The 21,457-nt window shown below is 37.0% G+C and overlaps 1 protein-coding gene and 1 long non-coding RNA gene across 4 annotated transcripts; both read right to left on the bottom strand.

Annotated features, from left to right (window-relative positions):
* Positions 1-593: 593 nt before the first annotated feature.
* LOC113361706 lies at positions 594-5,647 on the bottom strand. The gene is made up of 7 exons (XR_003365276.1): positions 5,353-5,647; positions 4,737-5,107; positions 3,306-3,400; positions 2,769-2,835; positions 2,506-2,645; positions 2,086-2,288; positions 594-734 (listed from the first exon to the last, which is right to left on the bottom strand). It is a non-coding gene; the product is annotated as an uncharacterized LOC113361706 (long non-coding RNA).
* Positions 5,648-7,075: 1,428 nt separating this feature from the next.
* LOC113357636 (kinesin-like protein KIN-12D) lies at positions 7,076-20,844 on the bottom strand. Of its 3 annotated transcripts, XM_026601073.1 has the most exons (37): positions 20,704-20,844; positions 19,872-20,553; positions 19,540-19,695; positions 19,365-19,448; positions 19,016-19,135; positions 18,813-18,926; positions 18,617-18,709; positions 18,365-18,525; positions 18,202-18,276; positions 18,031-18,118; positions 17,886-17,944; positions 17,739-17,802; positions 17,525-17,590; positions 17,248-17,439; positions 16,984-17,088; positions 16,658-16,893; positions 16,506-16,575; positions 16,364-16,429; positions 16,217-16,255; positions 16,049-16,128; positions 15,839-15,920; positions 13,915-15,747; positions 13,420-13,791; positions 10,610-13,225; positions 10,381-10,488; positions 10,067-10,230; positions 9,867-9,954; positions 9,635-9,709; positions 9,287-9,529; positions 9,086-9,184; positions 8,770-8,844; positions 8,626-8,684; positions 8,426-8,537; positions 8,227-8,337; positions 7,870-8,040; positions 7,554-7,739; positions 7,076-7,442 (listed from the first exon to the last, which is right to left on the bottom strand). In XM_026601073.1, the coding sequence occupies exons 2-37, from the start codon at positions 20,550-20,552 to the stop codon at positions 7,392-7,394; spliced, it is 8,994 nt and encodes a 2,997-aa protein (XP_026456858.1). In that variant the 5' UTR covers position 20,553; positions 20,704-20,844; the 3' UTR covers positions 7,076-7,391. The 3 variants fall into 3 exon arrangements, with proteins under 3 accessions (XP_026456858.1, XP_026456859.1, XP_026456860.1); XM_026601074.1 differs by lacking the exon at positions 16,364-16,429; XM_026601075.1 differs by lacking the exons at positions 7,076-7,442; positions 7,554-7,739; positions 7,870-8,040; ... (3 more) ...; positions 8,770-8,844; positions 9,086-9,184 and having other exon boundaries at positions 9,299-9,529; positions 9,621-9,709.
* Positions 20,845-21,457: the final 613 nt, after the last annotated feature.

The following is a 21,457-nucleotide window of genomic DNA, read 5'->3' as shown; positions in this document are numbered from 1 at the left end:
GTCCGTAATTCGCGGATTTAACCGGGACCAATCGCATGTTTGCGGATAGATGTCCAAACCGTTCGCTAATGGGTTGGATGCAGATGAGATGTTTGGAATCCAACGGATTACAGATTGGGTCCGGATACAGCCTTGAAAAACCGTTGAATATCCTTAACTGAATATCCAACCGCATGTTTGCGGATAGATGTCCAAATCGTTCGCTAATGGGTTGGATGCATGAGATATGGGGAAATTAGGCTAAGGCCCGACCCATAGGTTACCCATAATATGAATCCCTTAATTAAAAGAAGTTTAAATCTAGGCCCCGAGTTATTAAAAGACATCCATGCCCTTTTATATATTGTCAAGCCCCAAATTAAATAAAATTTAAATTTAAGCCCAAAATTATTAAAGTATAGTGTGAATGTGTAAACATAAGTTACACATGCATATGGCATGTGTATCCAGAAGTTACACATCTTTATGACATGTGTAATGCAAAGTTACACATCAAAAAAATAGACATAAAAAAGAACGCATACCAAAAAATACATGTATTACTTTAATATTCATTTACAATAATTTCTTAGCATGTGTAACTTATGTCTATTGTAATTGAGATTTACATATGCATCTATCTAGTGTAATTGAGAGTTACACATGCATCTGATTTGTGTACTCAGCGTCAACTCCAATTCCAGCGAGACCATTATCACATTTAAGCAATTAGCTTCTATGAAGTTATCTGAAACCTGAAATATAACAACACGCAATCAGTATATATAAGATTAAAATGAACAATACATACAACAATGTATATTCAGTTTCACCTACACGAAATCACATTCTATCATAAGGAGATGTGAAATCAAGTAATTAAAAACCAGAGCTTAAGAAACAACTTTGCTGCAAGAATTCAAATTTTTTGCAAACTCAAAAAAATTGCTCATCAAACACACCAAAGTATAAGCATATGCAACAGATACGCATCCACATAGCATGTGTAACTCACAGTGACATATTCAATTAGCATGTGTAATTCATAGTTACACATCCAATTAGCATGTGTAACTAGCAGTTACACATCCACAAAGTTTGTGTAACTGGCATGCGTAATTTTTGGTTACAAGGTTTGTTCATTTTAGCACGTGTAATTAGAAGATACTCATGCATATGTCTAGTGTAATTCATAGTTACACATGCATCCTACTAGTGTAATTAGGAGTTACACAAGCATATAACATGTGTAACTAGAAGTTACACATGCATCCTACTTGTGTAATGTGAATAAATGCGCAGTCTAGACATAGAATTTGAAACTAAAAACAACAAGAGAGGGATCTAAATAAGTGTACCAGCAAGCAAACAAATGTCGTCTTCCCTGTCCTGTTTTCACCAAGCATAACTACAATCTGAGGATCAACAAACTCTCCCTCCATGATATGAAGCTCAAATTTTCCTATATGCAATATGAACTTAACGTCAAAAGATGAGGTCAATTCATGAACTATCGCATCCTTGATAAGGTGGTCAAACAATAAAGACTTCCAACACATATGTAAACGGGAAAATAAACAACCCAATTAGAAGCTTCACCAATACTTTTCTCATACATTAAGACAACTGAAAGTCCTAATGATTCAGCTAATCCAGATTCTTCAATTATGTCTTTAGTTAATGATATTTCATAGTTAAACAAGCATTTATAGGTATAATAGCAACTAAATCTCCTTCGTTTAAATCAAATATGGCTTTTACTGAAATCGAATCTTAACTGTAGCATAAAATGAAATAAAATAATTACCTATGACGACTGTCACCACCACTTTCTATCAAACGATCATCATGCATATTACATAGACTTTATATCCTATCCAATTAGCATGTGTATCTATAAGTTACACATCTAATTAGCATGTGTAACTAGTAGCTACACATCTAATTAGCATGTGTATATATGAGTTACATATCTAATTAGCACATGTAACTAGTAGCTACAAGTCCATTTATCTTGCCAAGTTATAACACTCTGCAAATATGATCAAATCATGAACTGTACAATAGACGTATAATGTATGTTGATGTATATAAGAAACCACAGACCTGCTCCGCAGAACGATACGTGGCATGACTATGCATTAACATTCAGATACACCAGATTGGCCTCCAGCAATAAGCATTCAGTTCTGTACAGAAACTCCAGCATACTCTGCCCCAACGCGCAATGTAGTTACCATCTTCTCAGAACTGAATGGAAACTCAAAAGTATTATATTCCAAACTCTCTCATATTTCTTTTGTTACGATCTGAAATAAAATAAAAAAACTTTTCAGTCGGCATGGTATTAAGATCAACACCAATACTAAGCACCGAAGCAACCTCTTCTGCTATCTTTTGCTTATTTTCCTTCTGTGCCTAAGCTACTCACAAAGAAAAACTTCAAAAAGAATTTGAGTGCATTGAATAGTTTTTTTCCTTTTTATGGAAGAGTCGAGGGAGAGAATTTTAGGATAAAGAATTAACCTGCTTTACTCGCTTCTTTAGCTAGATCATCATCCAAACTGAATGATGGTCCTTTACTGAGAACAAGATGGCCATAAAGCAACTGCCAACCAATGTTATCTAGTCATTCCAATATGCATGATATACCTTTTCATAAGAACCTGCAATATATAGAACATAAACTTTATATCCCAGGATGTGTAACTAGTGGTTACAGATCCATATAGCTTGTGTAACTACTAGTTACACATCCATATAACTACTAGTTAGCAGAAATCACTAACCATTTCCAATTATAAACCACCTCCAAGCGCAAGTCCTCCTATAGCATCAACTGTTGGCTTTGGGCATCTGCATGGACGAACCACCATGATCAATCAAAGATGATCTAAGATTCAAAATAAAAGATTTGAACTCTTACCATCAGGTAACGTTTCATACGAAACAACAACTTCGGAAATGCAAAATCAATTGATGCAAAAAACAATTTTGTTGTTCATTTTTAGCATGTGTAACTATTAGGACTTACACATGGATATGGGTAGTGTAAATGAGAGTTACACATGCATAGTAGCATGTGTAACCAGCAGTTACACATATATAGTGGCATATAAATCTGAAATCTCTTTGTACATATAAAGCAAAACACTAAATATTTAACTTACAGTGCAACAATGAAAATGATTATATAATAATTTACTGAATCATCTTGGTAGCATCCAAAATCACCTAGCCTAATTCTAGTTGAGTAATGTAAATAACAAAAATATTTTAAGATATAGGGAAAAATAGGACAGGCAAATGTAAGAACAGAACCAAACCTGACACAACTTCAACTGCGCGATGCATGTGTTCCAGACCTTACACTAAGCCTTTTCAAGGAAACTACCTTGGCATTGCGAGCACAAAACGACACCTAATAATTAGAAAGAAATGATATGTCATCAATTACCAAGTCATTACTCAAACAACATTTGGTTATAATGGAATGCCCTGATTGTTCATTCCAAAAGACCACTATAGACATAATCTGAAAACCAAGCCAACACCTATCTTTGCTAAATGTTCTCAATTTTTATAACATAGTTCTGTAGTACAAAGTTCTAGTATAACACATTAATTCCTATTTATGCTTTTTTATAACCTCACTGCTAATACAAAAATATATCTTGTAGGACTCCTATCAAGATAGCTGCCCAAGTTGGTAGAGAGAAAATGCTCTCCTGGTTACTTCGTTATTCTATGATGAGATCCCTAATGAATATATGGAGATAGAGAAGCTAGAAGTTACAGTTAATAAGCTCTTAAAACAAAGGAAATTGAGCACGAATTTTGAATCACTAGTTTGTAATAAGAGGTCCATATTCCAGATGTGCTAATTACCTTTCCTAGAATGACAATGACTTCCCACACACACTCAGGCTCACCACACAACCTTGCCCCTAGCGAATAGATTTTTATTCGATGTATACTTATGGTTGTGGGAAATATACGACTAAAAACAAAGCTACTGAAATCCAAAACCTGAAAACAAACCATGTAGGATCCACACATTTTCGAAGATTAATACAGTATATTCTTGTGCTACTAAAGTATCTTGAAAGTTACTCCAAACTAGGACTACATTAGTCTAGTGGATTAACTGGAGCTAATACTCTGTGTGGTTTAGTTAGAGATCAGATGTTGAGAAAAAATGATTCTCCGCTTTCTATCTAGGATCTCACAGAAGTCCACTAAATTAACAAGTACTGAAAAATGAACTTTAGTTAGTAAATATAACATAAATTATAAACTCAAGTTAACTACTCAGCCACTCCCATGAAGAACGTCTAACTCCATCCGTTTAATAATTAAAATTAAATTCTACCAACCTTTTCTTCATTAGCAGTATGAAGCTTCCCTTATGATCAATGACCCGCCATCCATTAACCTACTGTCGTTTCCCATTACCTTAAATTTTTAACATCAACATTTGGCCAATTTTTACATGTTCGGCAGTAGCGATAAATTTTCCGGTCCCTCTCTAAAGATACTCAAATTCACCGTATAAAACCACATGCTACAAATTTACATGAAACATGGTATGACTTATATTTTCAAATGTTATCATATAAATTTCATGCATAGGTCAAGACACTCAACTTTAACAGTAACATTAACAGCGTTCAAATCCACATGTTATTGCCATTTTCACAAATTAATCACGTCAAAATTCATAAAAACAGGAAAGGGAAGTGATAAGAACCTCTAACCATTTTTTTCCTCTTTGGAGCATTTTATCGAACATATTTTGAGCGCTCTGCTAAAGAGATGAGCTTGCTGTGGTGCGATAAAATTCTATTTGTAGTTCTCCTTCCCTGTAACTAGAATTTGCAGAAACCCCAAAAATTTTGCAATCTGTTATTTGAAAACTCATGCAACAAAAGATATTAGAACACCATGGATTCCAACACCACAACTTCAAGTGAAAATAGAACAAGCTGCTCATGTCATACCAACAGAAGTATTTGTAACAGTAAACAATTAAAGTAGGGAGCTTAATACCACGCTTACCTCGAGCTTAACTGTAAACAATGGATTTACCTGCACCACCTACTCCAAAATACTCCTCTGAAACGTCTACCTACACCACCACGGCGACGTATGAAAAAGAGGAAATACTTCGTATTAAGAATTTCACTAAGAAAAACATAAAACGATTCATACACTTAACGTGTGACTTCTGAGTTTCTAACTAACCATACACATCAATGAAACACCACATAAAACATCATATATGTGTAGGCAGAGTGCATCTATTTTACAAAAAATGTTCAAAAATAAAGCAAATAAGGTGATGTTAAAATCAGAAAGCATGAATCAACTTACTTCCGGAAAATCATCGTACTTGATTGTATTCCTACGCAAATACATCAAACAAATAGTCCCTCCAGAAACCTCAAAAACCAAATGAGGTATAGATTCTGTAACATAGAGAATTCGGTGTTAAATACTGAATCTGATAATTTCTCCATAGAGAATAAAATTTTGATATCAATCAATCAAACAACTAATTCCAATTTTGATTGCATTAAAATAAAATATTCAAGATCAGATACAAGTAGATATTAGCTTGAACTAGTTAAAAGATAAAAATAGATGAAATTCATAACAAATAGATGGGTAATAAAGATGATGATTCGTACATTTCGAATATGAAAACCGATTTTCAAAAGAGATTTAAGATAAATTGATCGATTGATCTTCAATAAAAAACCTAGAAAAAATTATGTGAATTACTTTCAGGATTTTTCATGTCAAAAGCAAGATAAGGATTAGACTATAACAAATCTGAACTCTAATCTTGATTTCATTGAGAAAATTTAGTTGAAATCATTAAAAAATTACAAATCAGGGTTGATTACAAACCCTAAAAAATATTTCGTAAACAAAATTCGAAAAAAAATAATTCGAATCAAAGAAAATGATAAAAGGATGATAGATCGAAGCAACGATTCTAAAATCAGATCAAAATTTGAAGTAAAATCGAATTTATTAGGTATTTGAAGCTGTCAATAAACTTTTCAGAACTTCTTTTTGGTTAAAACATAATGAGAATCAATAGGAAAATATATGATGAGAAACTTATCTTGTTCTTTCAATATGATGTTGAATCTTCAAGTTTTCTTCGAGTTTCATCAAATTAATCTTCGATTCTTCGTTCTTCGCGGAGCAGGGGAGCAACAGGGGAGAGAGAAAAACAATTAGAATATGAAACCGAAAATGAAATTGAAAGCTAACTTTATTAGCTATATATAGTAAAGGGCATTTTTGGTATTACGAATTTCCCCCAAACCTTAAACTTTATTACCAAGCCCTGAAATCTAAAGTTCTGGGCCTAGAAATATTAAAAAGTGAAAGTATGGAGTTGATAGGGGAGGATCCATTTAGTGGGGCTTTTATATATTGAACCCATATAGTAGGGGTTCTAGTATTTTTCACATGAGATATTTGGAATCTAACAGATTACGGATTGGGTCCGGATACAGCCTTGAAAAATCGTTGAATATCCTTAACCGTTAGATTAAGGATATTTATATAGTTTTTAGAAAATATATAGATAATTTAGAAATTCTTAAAGTGTTTGTTTGGAGTGTTGTTTATGGCACTTTTATATCTATATAAATATATAGAATGTGCGGCTTCTACAAGAAACCATCTATGTTAGTTCTATTTTTTCATTATAACTTTTAATTTTAACAAATCCATTGGATTATCCGTACCTAATCCGTTCATCCTTTCATCCATTGGATACAAATTAGTTGGATGTTGAATTGGATGCGGACGCCAAATTTAAAATCTGTAATTAGTTGGATTGGATGCGGACAAGGAAAAAACCCGTAGTACTACTTATTTGGATGTCCTATCCCCCACTATTATATACGATCGGCCCATTGCCGATGACAATGAGATTCATGATTCAGCAGCATTCGCTCGCCCTGGGATGTGATTATTTCCCCTCTTATGACAACGATGCGAGAAACAGAAAATTGTTTTTTTTTTCTTTTGAAGCAAGAAACAGAAAATTGTTGTGAACTAAATGGAGGTAATTTTTGATCTCATGTGTATATCTCAATTATGCTTTGATTTATTTTATACATACCTGTAGATAACAAGGTGAACATATTCACAGATACAAAAAAATATATTTGGAAGCTCAATCAGCTGAACATATTAGGGAGAGCCGGTTAGCTTTCTTTTTGAGATACACGTTATAACTACAGAGAGTGTGAGCTTGTAAGCTAAAGAACTATTAGCCAAAAGCTAACAGAAGTTGTACATGAGTTGACTTATCGACCTAATGAAGTTAGGAAGGGTGACTTTCTCGGTGTTGGATTGTTCTCATCTGTCCTTGAACCTACCGGTGATTATTGTTGCTTTAGCTCAGATAATCGAACTTTCTCACTTGTTATCCTACTCTGTTAGCATAAATAAATAAAAAAATGTAGCACAATACTGTTAGTTTCACAATCTGCAAAGAAAAAAGAAATAAAATAAAAAGAACAAATAAATAATGTTTTCAGTATCACCTTAAATTCAATATCTTTTACTTCTCTCTCCAAGGAAGACACCCGATTCTTTAGCTGCTCGAGTGCATCTTCTGCTCCTGAGAGACTTATATCAGATACAGGCCTAGTTATTCCTGCTGCCTTCAAAATACTTGTACACAAGCACAATAGCTTCTGTGCCAATTGAAGCCTTTCCTCTTCGGTTTCCTGCATCAATAAAATATATGAGCATTCGAGACAGCAGAACTCACCCTTTCACCCCAGCAGTTAGACTGATAAAATCATTTAGGCCAAAAATTATGCGAAGGAAGTATTTTGTTCTAGTCAGATTGCCAACCTTGAGTTTCTTGTGTAATCTTTGTTCCTCGTCAAAATTGATAAAGGGGCTCCTTCCTTCAGAAGCACGATAACGAGCAAGTTCTTCCTTGACCCGTGATAAGATTATCTCGGATCGTCGTAACTTGGCACTTAGGTCTTCATTATGAGCCCTTAGTACATTATTTTCCTCCTATTGAATTGAAAGGTGTAAGGATTGTGTTCTTTAAGATCAGTAGTGCAGAATAAAAAGGGAGGAACACCAATATTTCAAAACTACTATAAAGGAAACCGGATCGAATGTTTCAAGTGACCAATAAGTTGTCCCTAATTTTGATGTTAACTCCTTGAGGTGAATTGAAGATCGAAAAGTCCATACCTTGATTTTTGCATGATGATGTATACGCTGCTGCAGATTTTGCTGTCCTGACAACTTTTTCGCTTCATCTTCAAGATCCATCACCTTCTTCTTATGGTTCACATTCTCAATCTACAAGTTTCAAAAAGGAAAATCAAAAACCAAAGGAATCCACCTACACTGCAAAACTGTTGGCAATACAAAGATATGGTAGGCAAACCTTCAACATTTCGTTTTCCGTTGTGAGAAACTGATCACGTTGCCGAAGCTTTTCGCAAGCAACTTGTAGCGCCACCATTTCTGCATGTCTTTGGTTTATTTCCTCCAGCCATCTAATGAAAGACTCATCAACTTTGAATAACTGAGTAATAAATATAATACAAAAAAAAGTCAAAAACCTTGATACTTAGAGTTACTCACCCTTGTCTCTCTTCAATAAACACATTCAACTGCTGCTTCAGTTTTACAACCTCGCGATCCTGTAGAATACATTTATTTTTAGAACATAAATGTATGCGGCATCAAAAAGAATGTAAATGTATAGTAAGTAAGGCTTAGTTTAACCTTTCCAGAGGATTCATCAGCCTCATGCTGACCCTTGTCCGTAACCTTAAGCACTTGTTGATGATCCACTAGTGACTAACATTATATCAAAGAAGAGAGGTAAGAAATTGAAGAGATTTAAAAACACAGAATAGAAGAAAAAAAAGGTACGCTTGCTTCTATTAATGGAGCTATTATTATGTTGTTGGAGCTATACATCCAAAAAAGTGACATCCCACCCAACCTATGTAGCAAGAACAACTCCAAACAGGAGAAAGAGTAGACACAAGATAAAAATAAGCAAGCTACAAGATTAACTCGTAGATTAATATCTTACAGCATAGTTGGTCATGTCCAGCTTCACTCCAAGTAAATCCCGAATAACATCATGAGTCATGCTCTCTGCGGCAGCAAGTCTAGCGTTCAGCATAAATATCTGCGAAAAACTAAGTTTATTAACGAGAATGGTAAATAAATTATGAGATTTTTCTGTATCTGAACAAAAACAAAAGTGAAACCTGTGGGTTAACGCTCATACCTCTTTCTGTCGATTTACAGCCAAGGCTTCAAGCTCCTCAATGCGAATCCTCCCAGCAGTAAGTTCCTCGTCTTTTTCAGACTTTATTTGCTGAGTCAAGCCCAGTCCAATGCATTTAAAGGGGGAACCAGAACCTCTAGACTTCACTGCATACTTCTCCGGTTTTGTGGACATTGAGTTTGTAGCATGGGAAGAAACAGGCTCAGGTTTGACAGGTTCGGCCATGGCTTCCAATGTTTTGAACTGGTTTCAGTATATAGTAAATAAAATCAGAAGATGCTGACTCCACTTAATAGTTAGTAGTGAAGCGACAGGGAATATAATAAAGATTTACATGACGTAAGTAACCTTTTGCTTGTATTCGCATGCCTGTGCCTCTGCGTGTAAATTTAACTCTGAGATATGAGCTATGCACCGAGAAATCTGATACGCGCAAAACAAAAATCGCAAGCTTGAATGCACATTCAAATTAATGTTTCAGCAATCCATTTGAAATTATTTATGAACGAAGGTTGTATTGAGCCAGCATTTTTGAAATAATGAATCTTGTGAAGGATAAACAAGCACAAAAATTACATACCTCTGCATCTTTCTCAGCCATATTCTTTTCAAGATCTTTAATTTGTTTTCTGGCTTCTTGCAAGTCGCTTTCTTTATTTTGAAGATGCCTGTGGAAAGATAAAAAAAAAATATTGGATTTCATCATTGTGGACAATTAAGATTAGGATCCATATTCAAACTTTTTCAAACGGGGTAAACAAATTATGAAGTATCTCAAACCTCTGCAAGTCAGCATCTTCATTCATAATGTTTTGCATTTCTAACTTCATGTTCGCACCAGATGTTTGTACAGCCAGCATCTGATTTCTTATTGAGTGAAGCTCCATTTCTAGATCCTCTCTCTGCAACCTTTGCCTTTCAGCCTCCCCTCTGACAATGTCCGACTAGCATAGATGAAATTTAAGCACATCAGACGCATGTGTCGTGACTTAACTCTATGTTGGAGAGAGAGAGAGAGAGAGAGAGAGAGAGAGAGGGAGAGAGGAAAAAGAAACTGCCAGCAGATAACATTGAAACAAAAGTTCAGTATATACCTGGTTTTGCAGTACATCAACAGTACTTTCTAGCTCTTCAACGGACCTCTCCAACAACTTCACCTCCTCTTCCTTCTCTTCTGCGTATGCCTTTGTTGACTCAGCAATCTAAACACACAACCGATCACAGATCAGGAACCATGAGACAAAAGACAGTTAGGAACCGCAGAGGCAGGTAAGCATGTCAGCATCAATAAAAAAAAAAGGAAATTAGCAATTACAGAACTACCTGCCGAGCTTCCACAGAGATTGCTTCGTTTTCTTCAGCCAAAGCTCGCATCGCTTCGAACTTCTCTTTCCAATCAAAGACCTCGGAATTGAGATGATCCCTCTCACTAGTGACTTTGTTCAAATCATTCTTCAATCCCTCAAGCAAAGCATTCATTTGACCAAGGGTGTTTTCCATTTGAAAGAGTTCCTCTTCTAAACTTTCCTGCAGCTTGCCTCTCTCCTTCAATTCCTCCTCAATGGAAGCGTTTGCTACTTGAACATCCTCCAGTTGAGCTCTCAGATCAACATTCTCATTCTGAATAATTTTATGCGACTTACGCTCTGTTGATAGATCCATCTCAAGTTTTGAGCAGAAGTTGGTTTTCTCCTTAAATTGAGCTTCCAGCACTTGCCTTTGCTCAATAGCTTCTTCAAGCTCAACAGCTCTACAGGTAAGATCATCTTTTAATGATTTCATAGCAGTAACTATTTCTTCGAATTCATCATGTTGGTCTTTGGCATTAGACGCTGTTTCTTGCAACGTATTTAACTCAAACAACAAGCCTTTCAGGACTTCATCTTTCCTTGCCAACTCAGTCTGGAGAGACAAATTATCAGACATCAATTCTTTAACAGAGTTCTCCAAGCATTCAAGCTCCCCAATGAACCTAGAGAACATTTCATCATTTACACGGATATCATTCAACATTTTCTCTACCAGCACAATATATTTGTCATCGAAAACTTGAAGAATGTCACCCACAATATTTACAGATTGGAGCAAATCAGAAAAGCTCTTAGTTTTCAAAGCGAGCAAGCTAAACACACCGTCCTTACTTTTCTCAGTAGCAATAAGCTTGTTTCTCAAAGAACAATTTTCCGCCTTCAAGGAATTTAATAGGCTGGACTGGATTTCTAGATCCTGACTTTTTAACTTGAGCTCTTCCACCAAATTTGATTGCAAACTCTGAAGCTTATCTAGTTCTTCATCTCTCATGACACACTCAGTATTTAAGCTAGAAATGCAAGTTTCCAACGAGCATATTTTTTCCTGCAATTTACTGTTTTCTTGTTCAATGACATGCCCACGACTATTAGAAGACTCAATTTCAGATTTCTTCTCTTGAAAATCTTCAAGAACTCTGCAGTAGTTCGCCTTCAGTTCCTTTGCGCCACTTTGCAATGTCACGTTCTCTTCCTCTACAGACCTCAGCCTTTGTAACTCTGCTTCTCTACTTTCCATTTCTATTTGCAGGCTGCAACGAGAACTCTCCAGAGCTGCATCCCTTGCCGCCAACTTTTTATCCAACCGTTCATTTTGAATCTCGAGAACCTGAATTTCAGATGATAAACTCTCCTTGATTGCCATCGCATCGCCAAGTTCAGCTTTTAATTTCTCATTTATGAAAGCAACTTCCCTCAATGATTGAGTATCTCGTTCAAGGATCTTGTTTACTTCATATGTTTTTGCAAGTTCTGAGAGGCACTCTTTCAGCTTGCATGAGACGGCATCTTTGCTGGAAACTGTTTCTTCCACCACATTTTTTAAAACAGCAGCATCAGCTTCTACAGCCATGCATACTTGCTTTTCCAGCTCAACATCTACCTGAAGAAAGATCATCTCTTTAATTAAAGTTTCAAAATTTTCTCTATATGCTTCTGTCTCTCTCTCAGAACCAGCCTTATCCACAGCCAGTTGTTTCATCTCTGTTGCTAGAATAAGTGATTCAAAACCTTTAGATGCTGAATCCAACATCATTAGATCCTCTTTGTCTCCAAACAACTTCTGCTGATCCAACAGGGCTGTCAAAGCACTCACATTAGTCGCGTCTAAATCTTTCATCAATAAGGAAAGCTCAGAACCCATAGAATCTGACCTAGCCAGCAGTTCCTTTTCTAGGAGTTGCAAATCCAGTATTTTCTTCTCAAAGGCACTTAGCATACAGCTTAACTTATCAGTCTCATCTTCTTTTCTTGAGACTCGATCAAAGATGTTTCTTCTTGCTCTCAAGTTATGCTCCTTCAAATCAGCTATCAACGTGGTTGACTCACACACACCATGGTGAAGCAACCCATTTTCTGCATTCAACCCAATCACAGCTTCCAACAGAACACCCACGTGACAGAGGTGTAACACCGATACAGCACAATCCTTGGCAATTATCTCCGACCAGATGTCCTCCAACCATGACCTTGTTAAGCTTGTAGACTGAACAACCTTGGACTTCAAGCAGTTGAACTCACAAACTATTGAGGTGAAATTCTCCATGCATGCAGTTTGGGTTTGTGTAATAATATCCTCCAAGGCTAGAACTACACTCCTTGTTTCGGAAAGATCCGAATAGAGCTGTCTCTCCAGGTTGTCATATTTTTGATCCTTCTGATCACTAGAATTTTGAATGCTTTGCATTTCATGGATTAAGGAGTCTCTTTCATGGGTGATTCTGTCCTCCAAATTCTTCAGCCTTCTTATTTCAAGTTTAGCCATTTCATTTTCTTCCATCACTGCAAGTTTCGCAATTTCGGATTCTTTCATTGTGTCTTGTGCTTCTCCAAGTTTAACAAGCAAACCAGAAGCCTCAACCGTTTTCTGTGCTGCAGTCATCTTTGCAGCACGCAAATCGAATTCAAGCACCTACATAAAACCATTACAAAAGGGTATCATAAGACACAAATATATATGAAGGAACACTCAAATCCTCTACTAATTATTTGTCTAATTATCGATAAAGCTGAACAGATGCTTGATGACATTCATGCAGGAAGCAAACAGCATCATAGCCCATAATAGGTGTTAAACTCACAATGACTGAAAAAAATGAATATTACCTCTTTCTTTTGAATCCAATAAGATTTAGTTTCCTTCACCCTTTTCTCAAATGTCAAAAGCTTTTGCTCCAACTCATTTAGCTTGAGATCAAATTGTTTCCCTGTAGCATCTGTTTCTGTTTGAAAGTTAAGGACTTGAGCAGTGACACCCTCCATGTTTATTCGACAACGTATCTCCGACTTCTTAATCTCATCTTTCTCTTTGAGTAGTTTGGCCATCTGTGCCTGTACTTCCCTTAAGCTACCAAGAGCTAACTCAACCTCCTTTTTCAAAAGGACAATGGTTGTGTCTCCATCAGATGCATCTTTGCAAGGCCTCCCAACATAATCTGGCTCTTTCTTGCGGATGCTTGGACATGTCTCAATATCAGCCTGGGAAATTTTAAGAAATGCATTGTACAACCAAAGTTATGTGCATATTATGATTATCACAACATCATTAGCAAGGTTTCACTGTTTTGGAGTTTTATCAATTTGAAAGAAAAGTGAACTTACCGAATAACTCTTCTCACATGGCAAAGCATGCAATTCTTGAGTGGTTACTGTGTGAGGTTGTCCTTCTAGTTCAGCGTATTCATTCATGTATGTACTGAGAGTGGAAATATGGAATCTAAACTCGTCCAATTTCTCCTTTGTTTCCAGTATACTGTGACTTTGAATCTCACTCAGCTTCCTTTCCAGTGCATGAACAACTTCTTGCTCTTCAGCAAGTTTAATCTTCAGATTTGTACAGATTTCTTCAGAGCACTCGGATTCCAATCTCAAAGCTTTGATTTGTTGTTCTGCATCCCTAAGCGCAGAAACCTGATACTTGCAAAGTGCATCCTTCTCCATTCCCTCTGCACGGGTCTCATTAAGCTGGATCTCTTTGTGCTTCAAAGTTTCTAAAAGATCAGAATTTCTCTCGGACAGTCTATTCACAATTACAAAGCCAGCTGTTGCACAAATTTCAGTTTTACTGATATGGTCTCCCCATAACTTGACCTTAGTCTCTATCTCCGTTATCGTACACTGTTTTGCACGCAACGCTGAAGTTAGAGCTAGAACTTCTTTCTCCTTTTCACACTTTTCGTTTTGCTGCTGTTCAGTGATAGCCAGTGCTGCCCCTCTTAAAGACCTAACCTTCAATTCCATATCAGACCTTAGCTTCTCTGCATCCTCCAGGCCACTTCTTAACTCATCAATCAAAAGATCTTTTTCACAGATGGTATTTACCATCCTCCCGACCTGCTCACTGATCCTAATTCTCTGAGAAAATGAACGTGAAATTAAGTCCACCTCATCAGAAGCATCTCTCACTGAGTCATGACCATCAGCAATAACCTCTTCGATTTCAAAAGCTAACCTTTCCCATTCATCGGTTAAGGCATTCAGTTCCTCATCTTTCCCCTGAATTAGTTCATGTAACCTTTCGTTGTCATCTGTCATCTGTAATAGCTTCTCCCGGAGATCCTCTTTTTCTGCTTCCAGCATCAGTAAGCTCTCTTTAGTTACTACATCATTTGCATTGCCTTCTACAACTTGCTGGTGAAGACTTATAAGCTCTTCTCGGATGTGTTTATTGTCGTCAGTCATCGTAGTTAGCTTTTTCAGAAGATCTGCTTTCTCAGTTTCTAGCATCATCAAACTCTCTTTAGCTTCTACCTCTTTCACATGCAACTCCGTGACCTGCTGTTGTAGAGCCATGAGCTCTTCTTCGAGGCATACAATAACCTCTGCTGTTTCTGCCTCAACCTGTCTACGAACTTCTTCTGTTTCTTGTTCATTTGACACCTGAAATGCCCGATCACTTTTGTACCACAGATTCAATCTTTTGGCTTTTTCAAGAGAGTTGCTTACTCCTTTCAACCTGTCCTGCAAGGAGAGATTTTCAATCTTTGAATGCTTAAGAACTGGAAGATTTCTTAGTTCGAGGCTGTGTATTTGTTCCTGTAAAATGGATATGTCATGATCCTTTTTACTTAGAAGCTCCAAATAACCGTCACCCCTCTTCAGATCCTCCAACTCACTCATGGAAAGAATTTGTGATTCGAGTGCTTCAATTACAGACCTTGCATCTTTCAACTCTCTGTGGGCGTCTTCTAATTGCTTGCTCATCTGCGAATACCTCTCTTTTGCCATCTCAAGATCATTTCCCAAAGACGAAGCATTTTCCTCTATACTGATACGAGATGATCTCTCTTCTTGGATAATGTTTTTTAGTATATCCAGCTCCAGTTCTAAATTCATAACTTCTTCTGTGTGTTTCAGTATGATTTCATGCTTCAGAGTCTCCTTCTCAACTGAATCATGCAAATGATTGGTGAATGCTTGATCTATTGAAGCTTCCTGAAAGATAATATCCACGCGCTAATAGTTCAGCAAACTTTGAAGAGTTATGTGAAATAATTTGAACAAAAGTGTCACTAATCAAATTTACCTCGGAGGACTTGAAATGGAAATCCTTATCATCATGGAAAGATCTATAGCTGTTCAATTGAGAATGCAGTTCTTCTATTTCCCTGCAAACAAAAGGAATGGGAAGCATAGCATGACAAAGCTGAAGTAGAAAGGAAGACGAGAAAGCAGCTGACCTAAAAGTGAGATTAAACACAGTTGATTTGAACAGCTAGTACTGAACTCCACTGACCTGGTAAGTTTTGCATTTGTCTCCGAACAAGAATTTAAGTTATTCCTGCAGTTTTCTAACTCATTCTGAGTTTTTGTTAACTGAGAGAGAAAAGGAGAGGAAGGTCAGATATACCAGAGAAAACTACCATATATAGTTTAAACAAGGAGTTGGGTAGTAGAATTGAACCTCTAACTGGTTTGAATTATGCTCTCTAACAACAGCCTCCTGTGGAAATATGTGCCATGGTAAGGGAATCAAGAGGAACCAATAATATAACACATGGATGAATTAAAACACATAAGAAGATGTTTGCAAAGACATAAACTAACTGACCTGTGGTGGCACAGTAACATTTTGATTGCTATACATTTTGCTATTCTCTTCAAGGAATTGAAGTAGCTGTAAAAAATTGTAATTAGTATACCAAATAAATTAACAAACGGAAATTAAAACTGAGACTAAAATGAAGAAAGACCTGATCGCGCAGTTCGGATACTTCTGTGATTAGCAGTTCTCTCTCTCCTTCTTCATAAAAGTCCTGAAACCTACAAGCTCAAAATGTAAGTATGACTAACAAAGCAATTTGGAAATATGTACGATGTGCTAGGAGAGCTACAGGGGAATTACTTTCTAATTTTCTCCAGAAGCCTGATGTTTTCAAGTGCAAAACGGGTTACTTCTGGGTTCCTATCAGCCCTAACTTGAAGTAACTTAAGCTCTTCAGAGAGAGCATTTGTCTCCTCCAATAAGTAGGCATCAGAAGGTATCAAACCACCGACCAGTGACTCCATTCTCTGAATCTTGTCCTCCCGAAACTTCAGCATCATTTTGGTGCACTGAGTGTCCTCCTCTCGTTGGCGAACCTGCAATATGAAAGTTCAAATAACTGGTTGAGATAATTTTGATCCACAAAAGCAAAAGGTAGATTACTTTATCAAATGATAATAAGTTACCAAACGATTCAGCTGTGCGATTTCAGCTTCCAGCTGCTTCATTGAAGTATCTGCCATCTGTTCTCTTCTCAAGGCACCGGTCAGGGTAGTTTCCAGAGATTGCATCTAATGTAAGTGTAATAAAACATTATAGGTCTCATCATAACCAGATAAATCCTAATAAGGTATTTAAAGAAGAACCCATTTGATAATTGCAGCCACCATCATCAGTGGGTGTTTTTCAAGATTCATCATATAATAAAACCCAAAGCACTGCTGCATTACCTGTTTAGTAGACAATCGCACAATACCCAAAGAGGCAGACCCTTGGGAGCCGTCAACACTTTCAAGAACCATATCAGGTGTCTCTTCATCATGTGGACCATCAGAACTTTTTCTGTCGGCATCACCGAAGATTGCCGAACGATATGAGAGGGACCTAGATACATTCTGCCGCTTGAGAACAGCAAGTTCCTCCTGTGTCAAAATTTTCAGTCAACTACAGCCTAAATAGCAATGATGCGCCAAAACCAACAAATACAGTTTGAATCATATCAATTACCTTCAATAGGTGTATCTGGTGCTGCAACGCCATTACGTTCCCCGATGCATCTTCGTTGACAATAGCCTTGAATTTGCAAATGAAAGAGATGTTTTTAGGTGACAGAGGAGAAGTGATCCCTTATACTCTATTAGACATGTTGGTTAATCATACATGCATAATTGATGTGGAAAAAAAATAATTACTGGCAATGATAACTTAAAGTAAGTATTACATTGTTTTGAATTAATTTAGCCCGTTGTGCAAACTTGAGAGTGCTTAGGGTTTCGGCAGCAGAACTACAAACATAGTATAGAAGGTTAATCAGAAACCGTATCCCAAAGTTGAAAATTATATTAAAAAGAAAAGGACGAACACATACCAGATTGAAGGGCTAACATTAGCAATTATCATAGTTTTTGAGTTTCCACCCAGCGAATCCTGCATAGCTAACAGTACACCTAAGGCCATGCCTAGATAAGAAAAGTGAGCCCTATGTTTAGAACCTTTTACGTTTAGAATTTGACCTGGAGAAGAAAAGTGAGCCTTGAATCTCTATATGGAATATGTCGCTGCTTCCCTTGTGCCACATCCACTAGAACCATTATTACATGACTGCATATGCAAGTAAACAACGACAAGAAATTGAGGCTTCACTATAAGGTAAGTAGCAAATCAAGGTAAGTAGAAGCAAGTACCCTAACGTAGATAGTGATTTGTTAATACTCGCTGCTTCCTTTAGTCGCTCACCCTCAGCTCCAGATGCTTTCTGCCTGTTTGAAAAATGTTAGAGATGTGCGAGCTTTGTTTGCCAAGCCTAAGTATGATTTTATATTCAGCAACTGTCATCAAGCTCATTACCTTTCTGAACCAGCAAGATCTACAAGGTTTAATCGCGCAAACCGTAAGTTAGTGGTGGAGTCTTTTTCCCACCTACTCTCAATCACACATGTAAAGACACTATGTGAACGACTGCTCTCTCTGTTCATATTTGTCGCTGCCACCTTCCTATTTGCAGCACCCTGTCGAGAGCCGAGAAGCATCAATGTTAGTAGAACAACCAGAGATAGAGACGGAGAGAGACTCTGACGGAAAGAGTTAAAGGTACACCACCCGAGTAAGAAGGCAAAGAATGTCATTCACTGTGTTAACTTCAAATTCGGTTAGATTCTCAACGTACACGCCTGTTTTCATATCCTCCCTCAGCTGTAAGTAAATAGAGATGAAGAGAGTAAAGTAAGAATTAAAGACTAAAGGCGTTAATTTGTATAAAATCTCAACTCTTAAGCTTACACAAAGAATAACTTACTAGCAAATTAGTACATGAAGGATCTAGGAGGTCCGTTATCTGTTCATTGTAAATCTCTAAGAAGGAACACTTGCAATTGTATGTTAATTTCTCATCCCTTCGGATTTCCTCTTCCTGCAAATAGAAGATGGAAGAACAATCAGCCAATTGAATTATAAGTGTACAAGGTGCACAGTGAAATTAACTAGAGAAACGGAAATTACAGCTCTTATCCTCGCAAACAAAAATTCGAAGATACGTGGTGTCATCCCACGCTCTGCACTGGGATTGACATCCAAGTCGGCAATTTCACCAAGCATTGTATGTGTCTTCCCGCTCCCAGTCTGTTGAAGAGATTATCAATGCACAATTTACAATATACCAAAACCAGTTAAAAACATTACGTGTCAAAACAGGCAAAACGGAAACTATTCACAATATCTAGTTGATCATTAAAATGTTGTGGCTATAATCTTCATACCTAAGAAGTCTTCCAAAATTATGGAAGTCACAACATACATGAAAGTTAGCCAATCGTAACAATAGAACCCAAGAAAATAAATGTAGAAGTACCTGGCCATATGCAAACATACAGCTATTGTATCCAGACAGACAATTCTCTACCATTGGTAGACCAGCCACTCTAAAAAGCATTTCCTGCAGAAAATCCATTTCCAAACAAACCTCAAAAGGCTAGACACATCAAATACTAAAATAAAACCTTATAATGTATTGTGTAAATATATACCTGGCTAGTTGTTTCACATGCCACGTGATCAAATGTGAAACGAGCTTCCTGTTGCCCAACCCAAGAAATGCTTTGTGCATTCTCTTGCTTTAAGCACCGGTTATAACCTTGTTGTCCCCGCTCCATGTTATTCAATGGACGGACACGTATTAAAACCTGAAAAGGAATATATAGCCCTCATCAATTCATCTGTAGGCTAACTAAAGCCTTAACCCAACTTTTTATGCAAGTAAAATTACTCTTCCCCTAAATTAGCCAATTGCACAAAAAGTAATTCCAAAACAAATGAAGTAAATTAACTTCAAAAGGGTGAAGAAAATGACTTGTTTTACCTGTACATTGTGATCCATCCAGAATGAAGGGTCCTCTTTAAGCTCGAAATCAGGCACTTGGACCGTATTTACAACAGAAGTTGAAGAGTAAGGAATTCCTTTAGAAAGTGCACCAGGGTTTCCAAAGCGAGCACCAATGCTCATTGGAGGTCTGGCCCCATTAAGTGCAGTAAACCCAGAAGCCGTCGGTTTAGTGACACTCTTTGTTGGTGTATTGAAGGTCGAAATCGAACTAGATTCAGAATAACTTGTTGTAGACCTTCCCGTTGTCCTAACAGAACGAGGAGTCACATTGGGCAAACCCCCATTGGCATTACTACTCCCACGGCTGGACACTGGAAACTGATGCAAATTATGAGTTGCATCACCATCATCAGCACCATTCTTACTCGCCCATCCAAACTTACTCCTCAGGGAAAACCCTTGCTTTTCCGGCGTACGAACTGCCGATCCAGAAGTCTTCCCCCCTTTAGAAGGAGTAGTATTTCTATCAATCTTACTTTTACTATAACCAGATTCTTGTTCTAACACAATTTGTGTTGGTTCTGGTATAGTATGTAAAGGAGCCCTAATTCCATCAACAAAATTAGGATTTATTATAGAATCCTTAGGGTTTACTGGTACATTCTCAATCTCTTCACTAGATTTCTTCCGCTTGTAAGATCTCAAATCTTTCAACATTCTGCCAAAATTTAAACATCCAAAAAAAAAATTAAAAAATTAAAATGTATGCAAAAATCAGGAAGAAATTGGAAATTCAAAACTATATTAAAACAAAAATCAAGAAGAAATCAGATAATTTAAACAAAAAAAAATAAAAAAAGGGCGCTACCTGAAAGAGGAATTGAGAAACAGGATAAGAAGTCCTGAAATTTTCTGGGACAAACAAAGTTAAGTATAAATCTGGACTAAATCTAGTTAATATTTTTCCACGAAAATAAAATCATTTCTTCTTCTTTTCCCACACTCTAAGCTGAGAGCCTGAGACTGAGAGAGAGAGAGAGAGGGTGGAGGCTGTCTGAGAGTGAGAGTCTTGAAGATCTTGTTTCGAGAAAACTCTTCGATCTTTGTATACCCGAGATTCTAAAAATCAACAGTTAGGATTTGATATATCTGATCATTTAGAATCTCCATGTACTCGCCGCGAGATTGGATTTTGAATTTCAAGGGGGTTTTCAAAATAATAAAATACTCGGTTGACATGGGTGTAGATAACTCGACGTTTTGGATGGCCGCGTAATTGGACGGAAACATCAAACATTCAATAGTTGGCAAATTGTAGAGATGGTCGTTACCACCCTTGTTAAACCCTATACGAACCAACCTGCTTTTATAACGGCTAGCGAATTTTGGCCTTTTCTTCTTTTAATTTTCTTTTCTTAAATTTTGAATTTAATGTAGGAGCGATTAATCCACCCCACTGACCATGTCTTGGCTATGAGAAACTAAGAAATAACCGATTACGTATAATCCCCATAAATGGGATTCCCTGTTTTTGTTTAGAGCTAGCACCATGGTTCACTCCATCCCTTCCCTATTTCTCATATGTAGGGAAGGATGGCACAAAGAAGTCAGTCTCGTTATGG

The sequence above is a fragment of the Papaver somniferum genome, chromosome 3 (assembly GCF_003573695.1).
Source record: "Papaver somniferum cultivar HN1 chromosome 3, ASM357369v1, whole genome shotgun sequence".
Lineage (NCBI taxonomy): Eukaryota > Viridiplantae > Streptophyta > Magnoliopsida > Ranunculales > Papaveraceae > Papaver > Papaver somniferum.
This window is presented reverse-complemented; position numbering and strand designations above follow the sequence as displayed.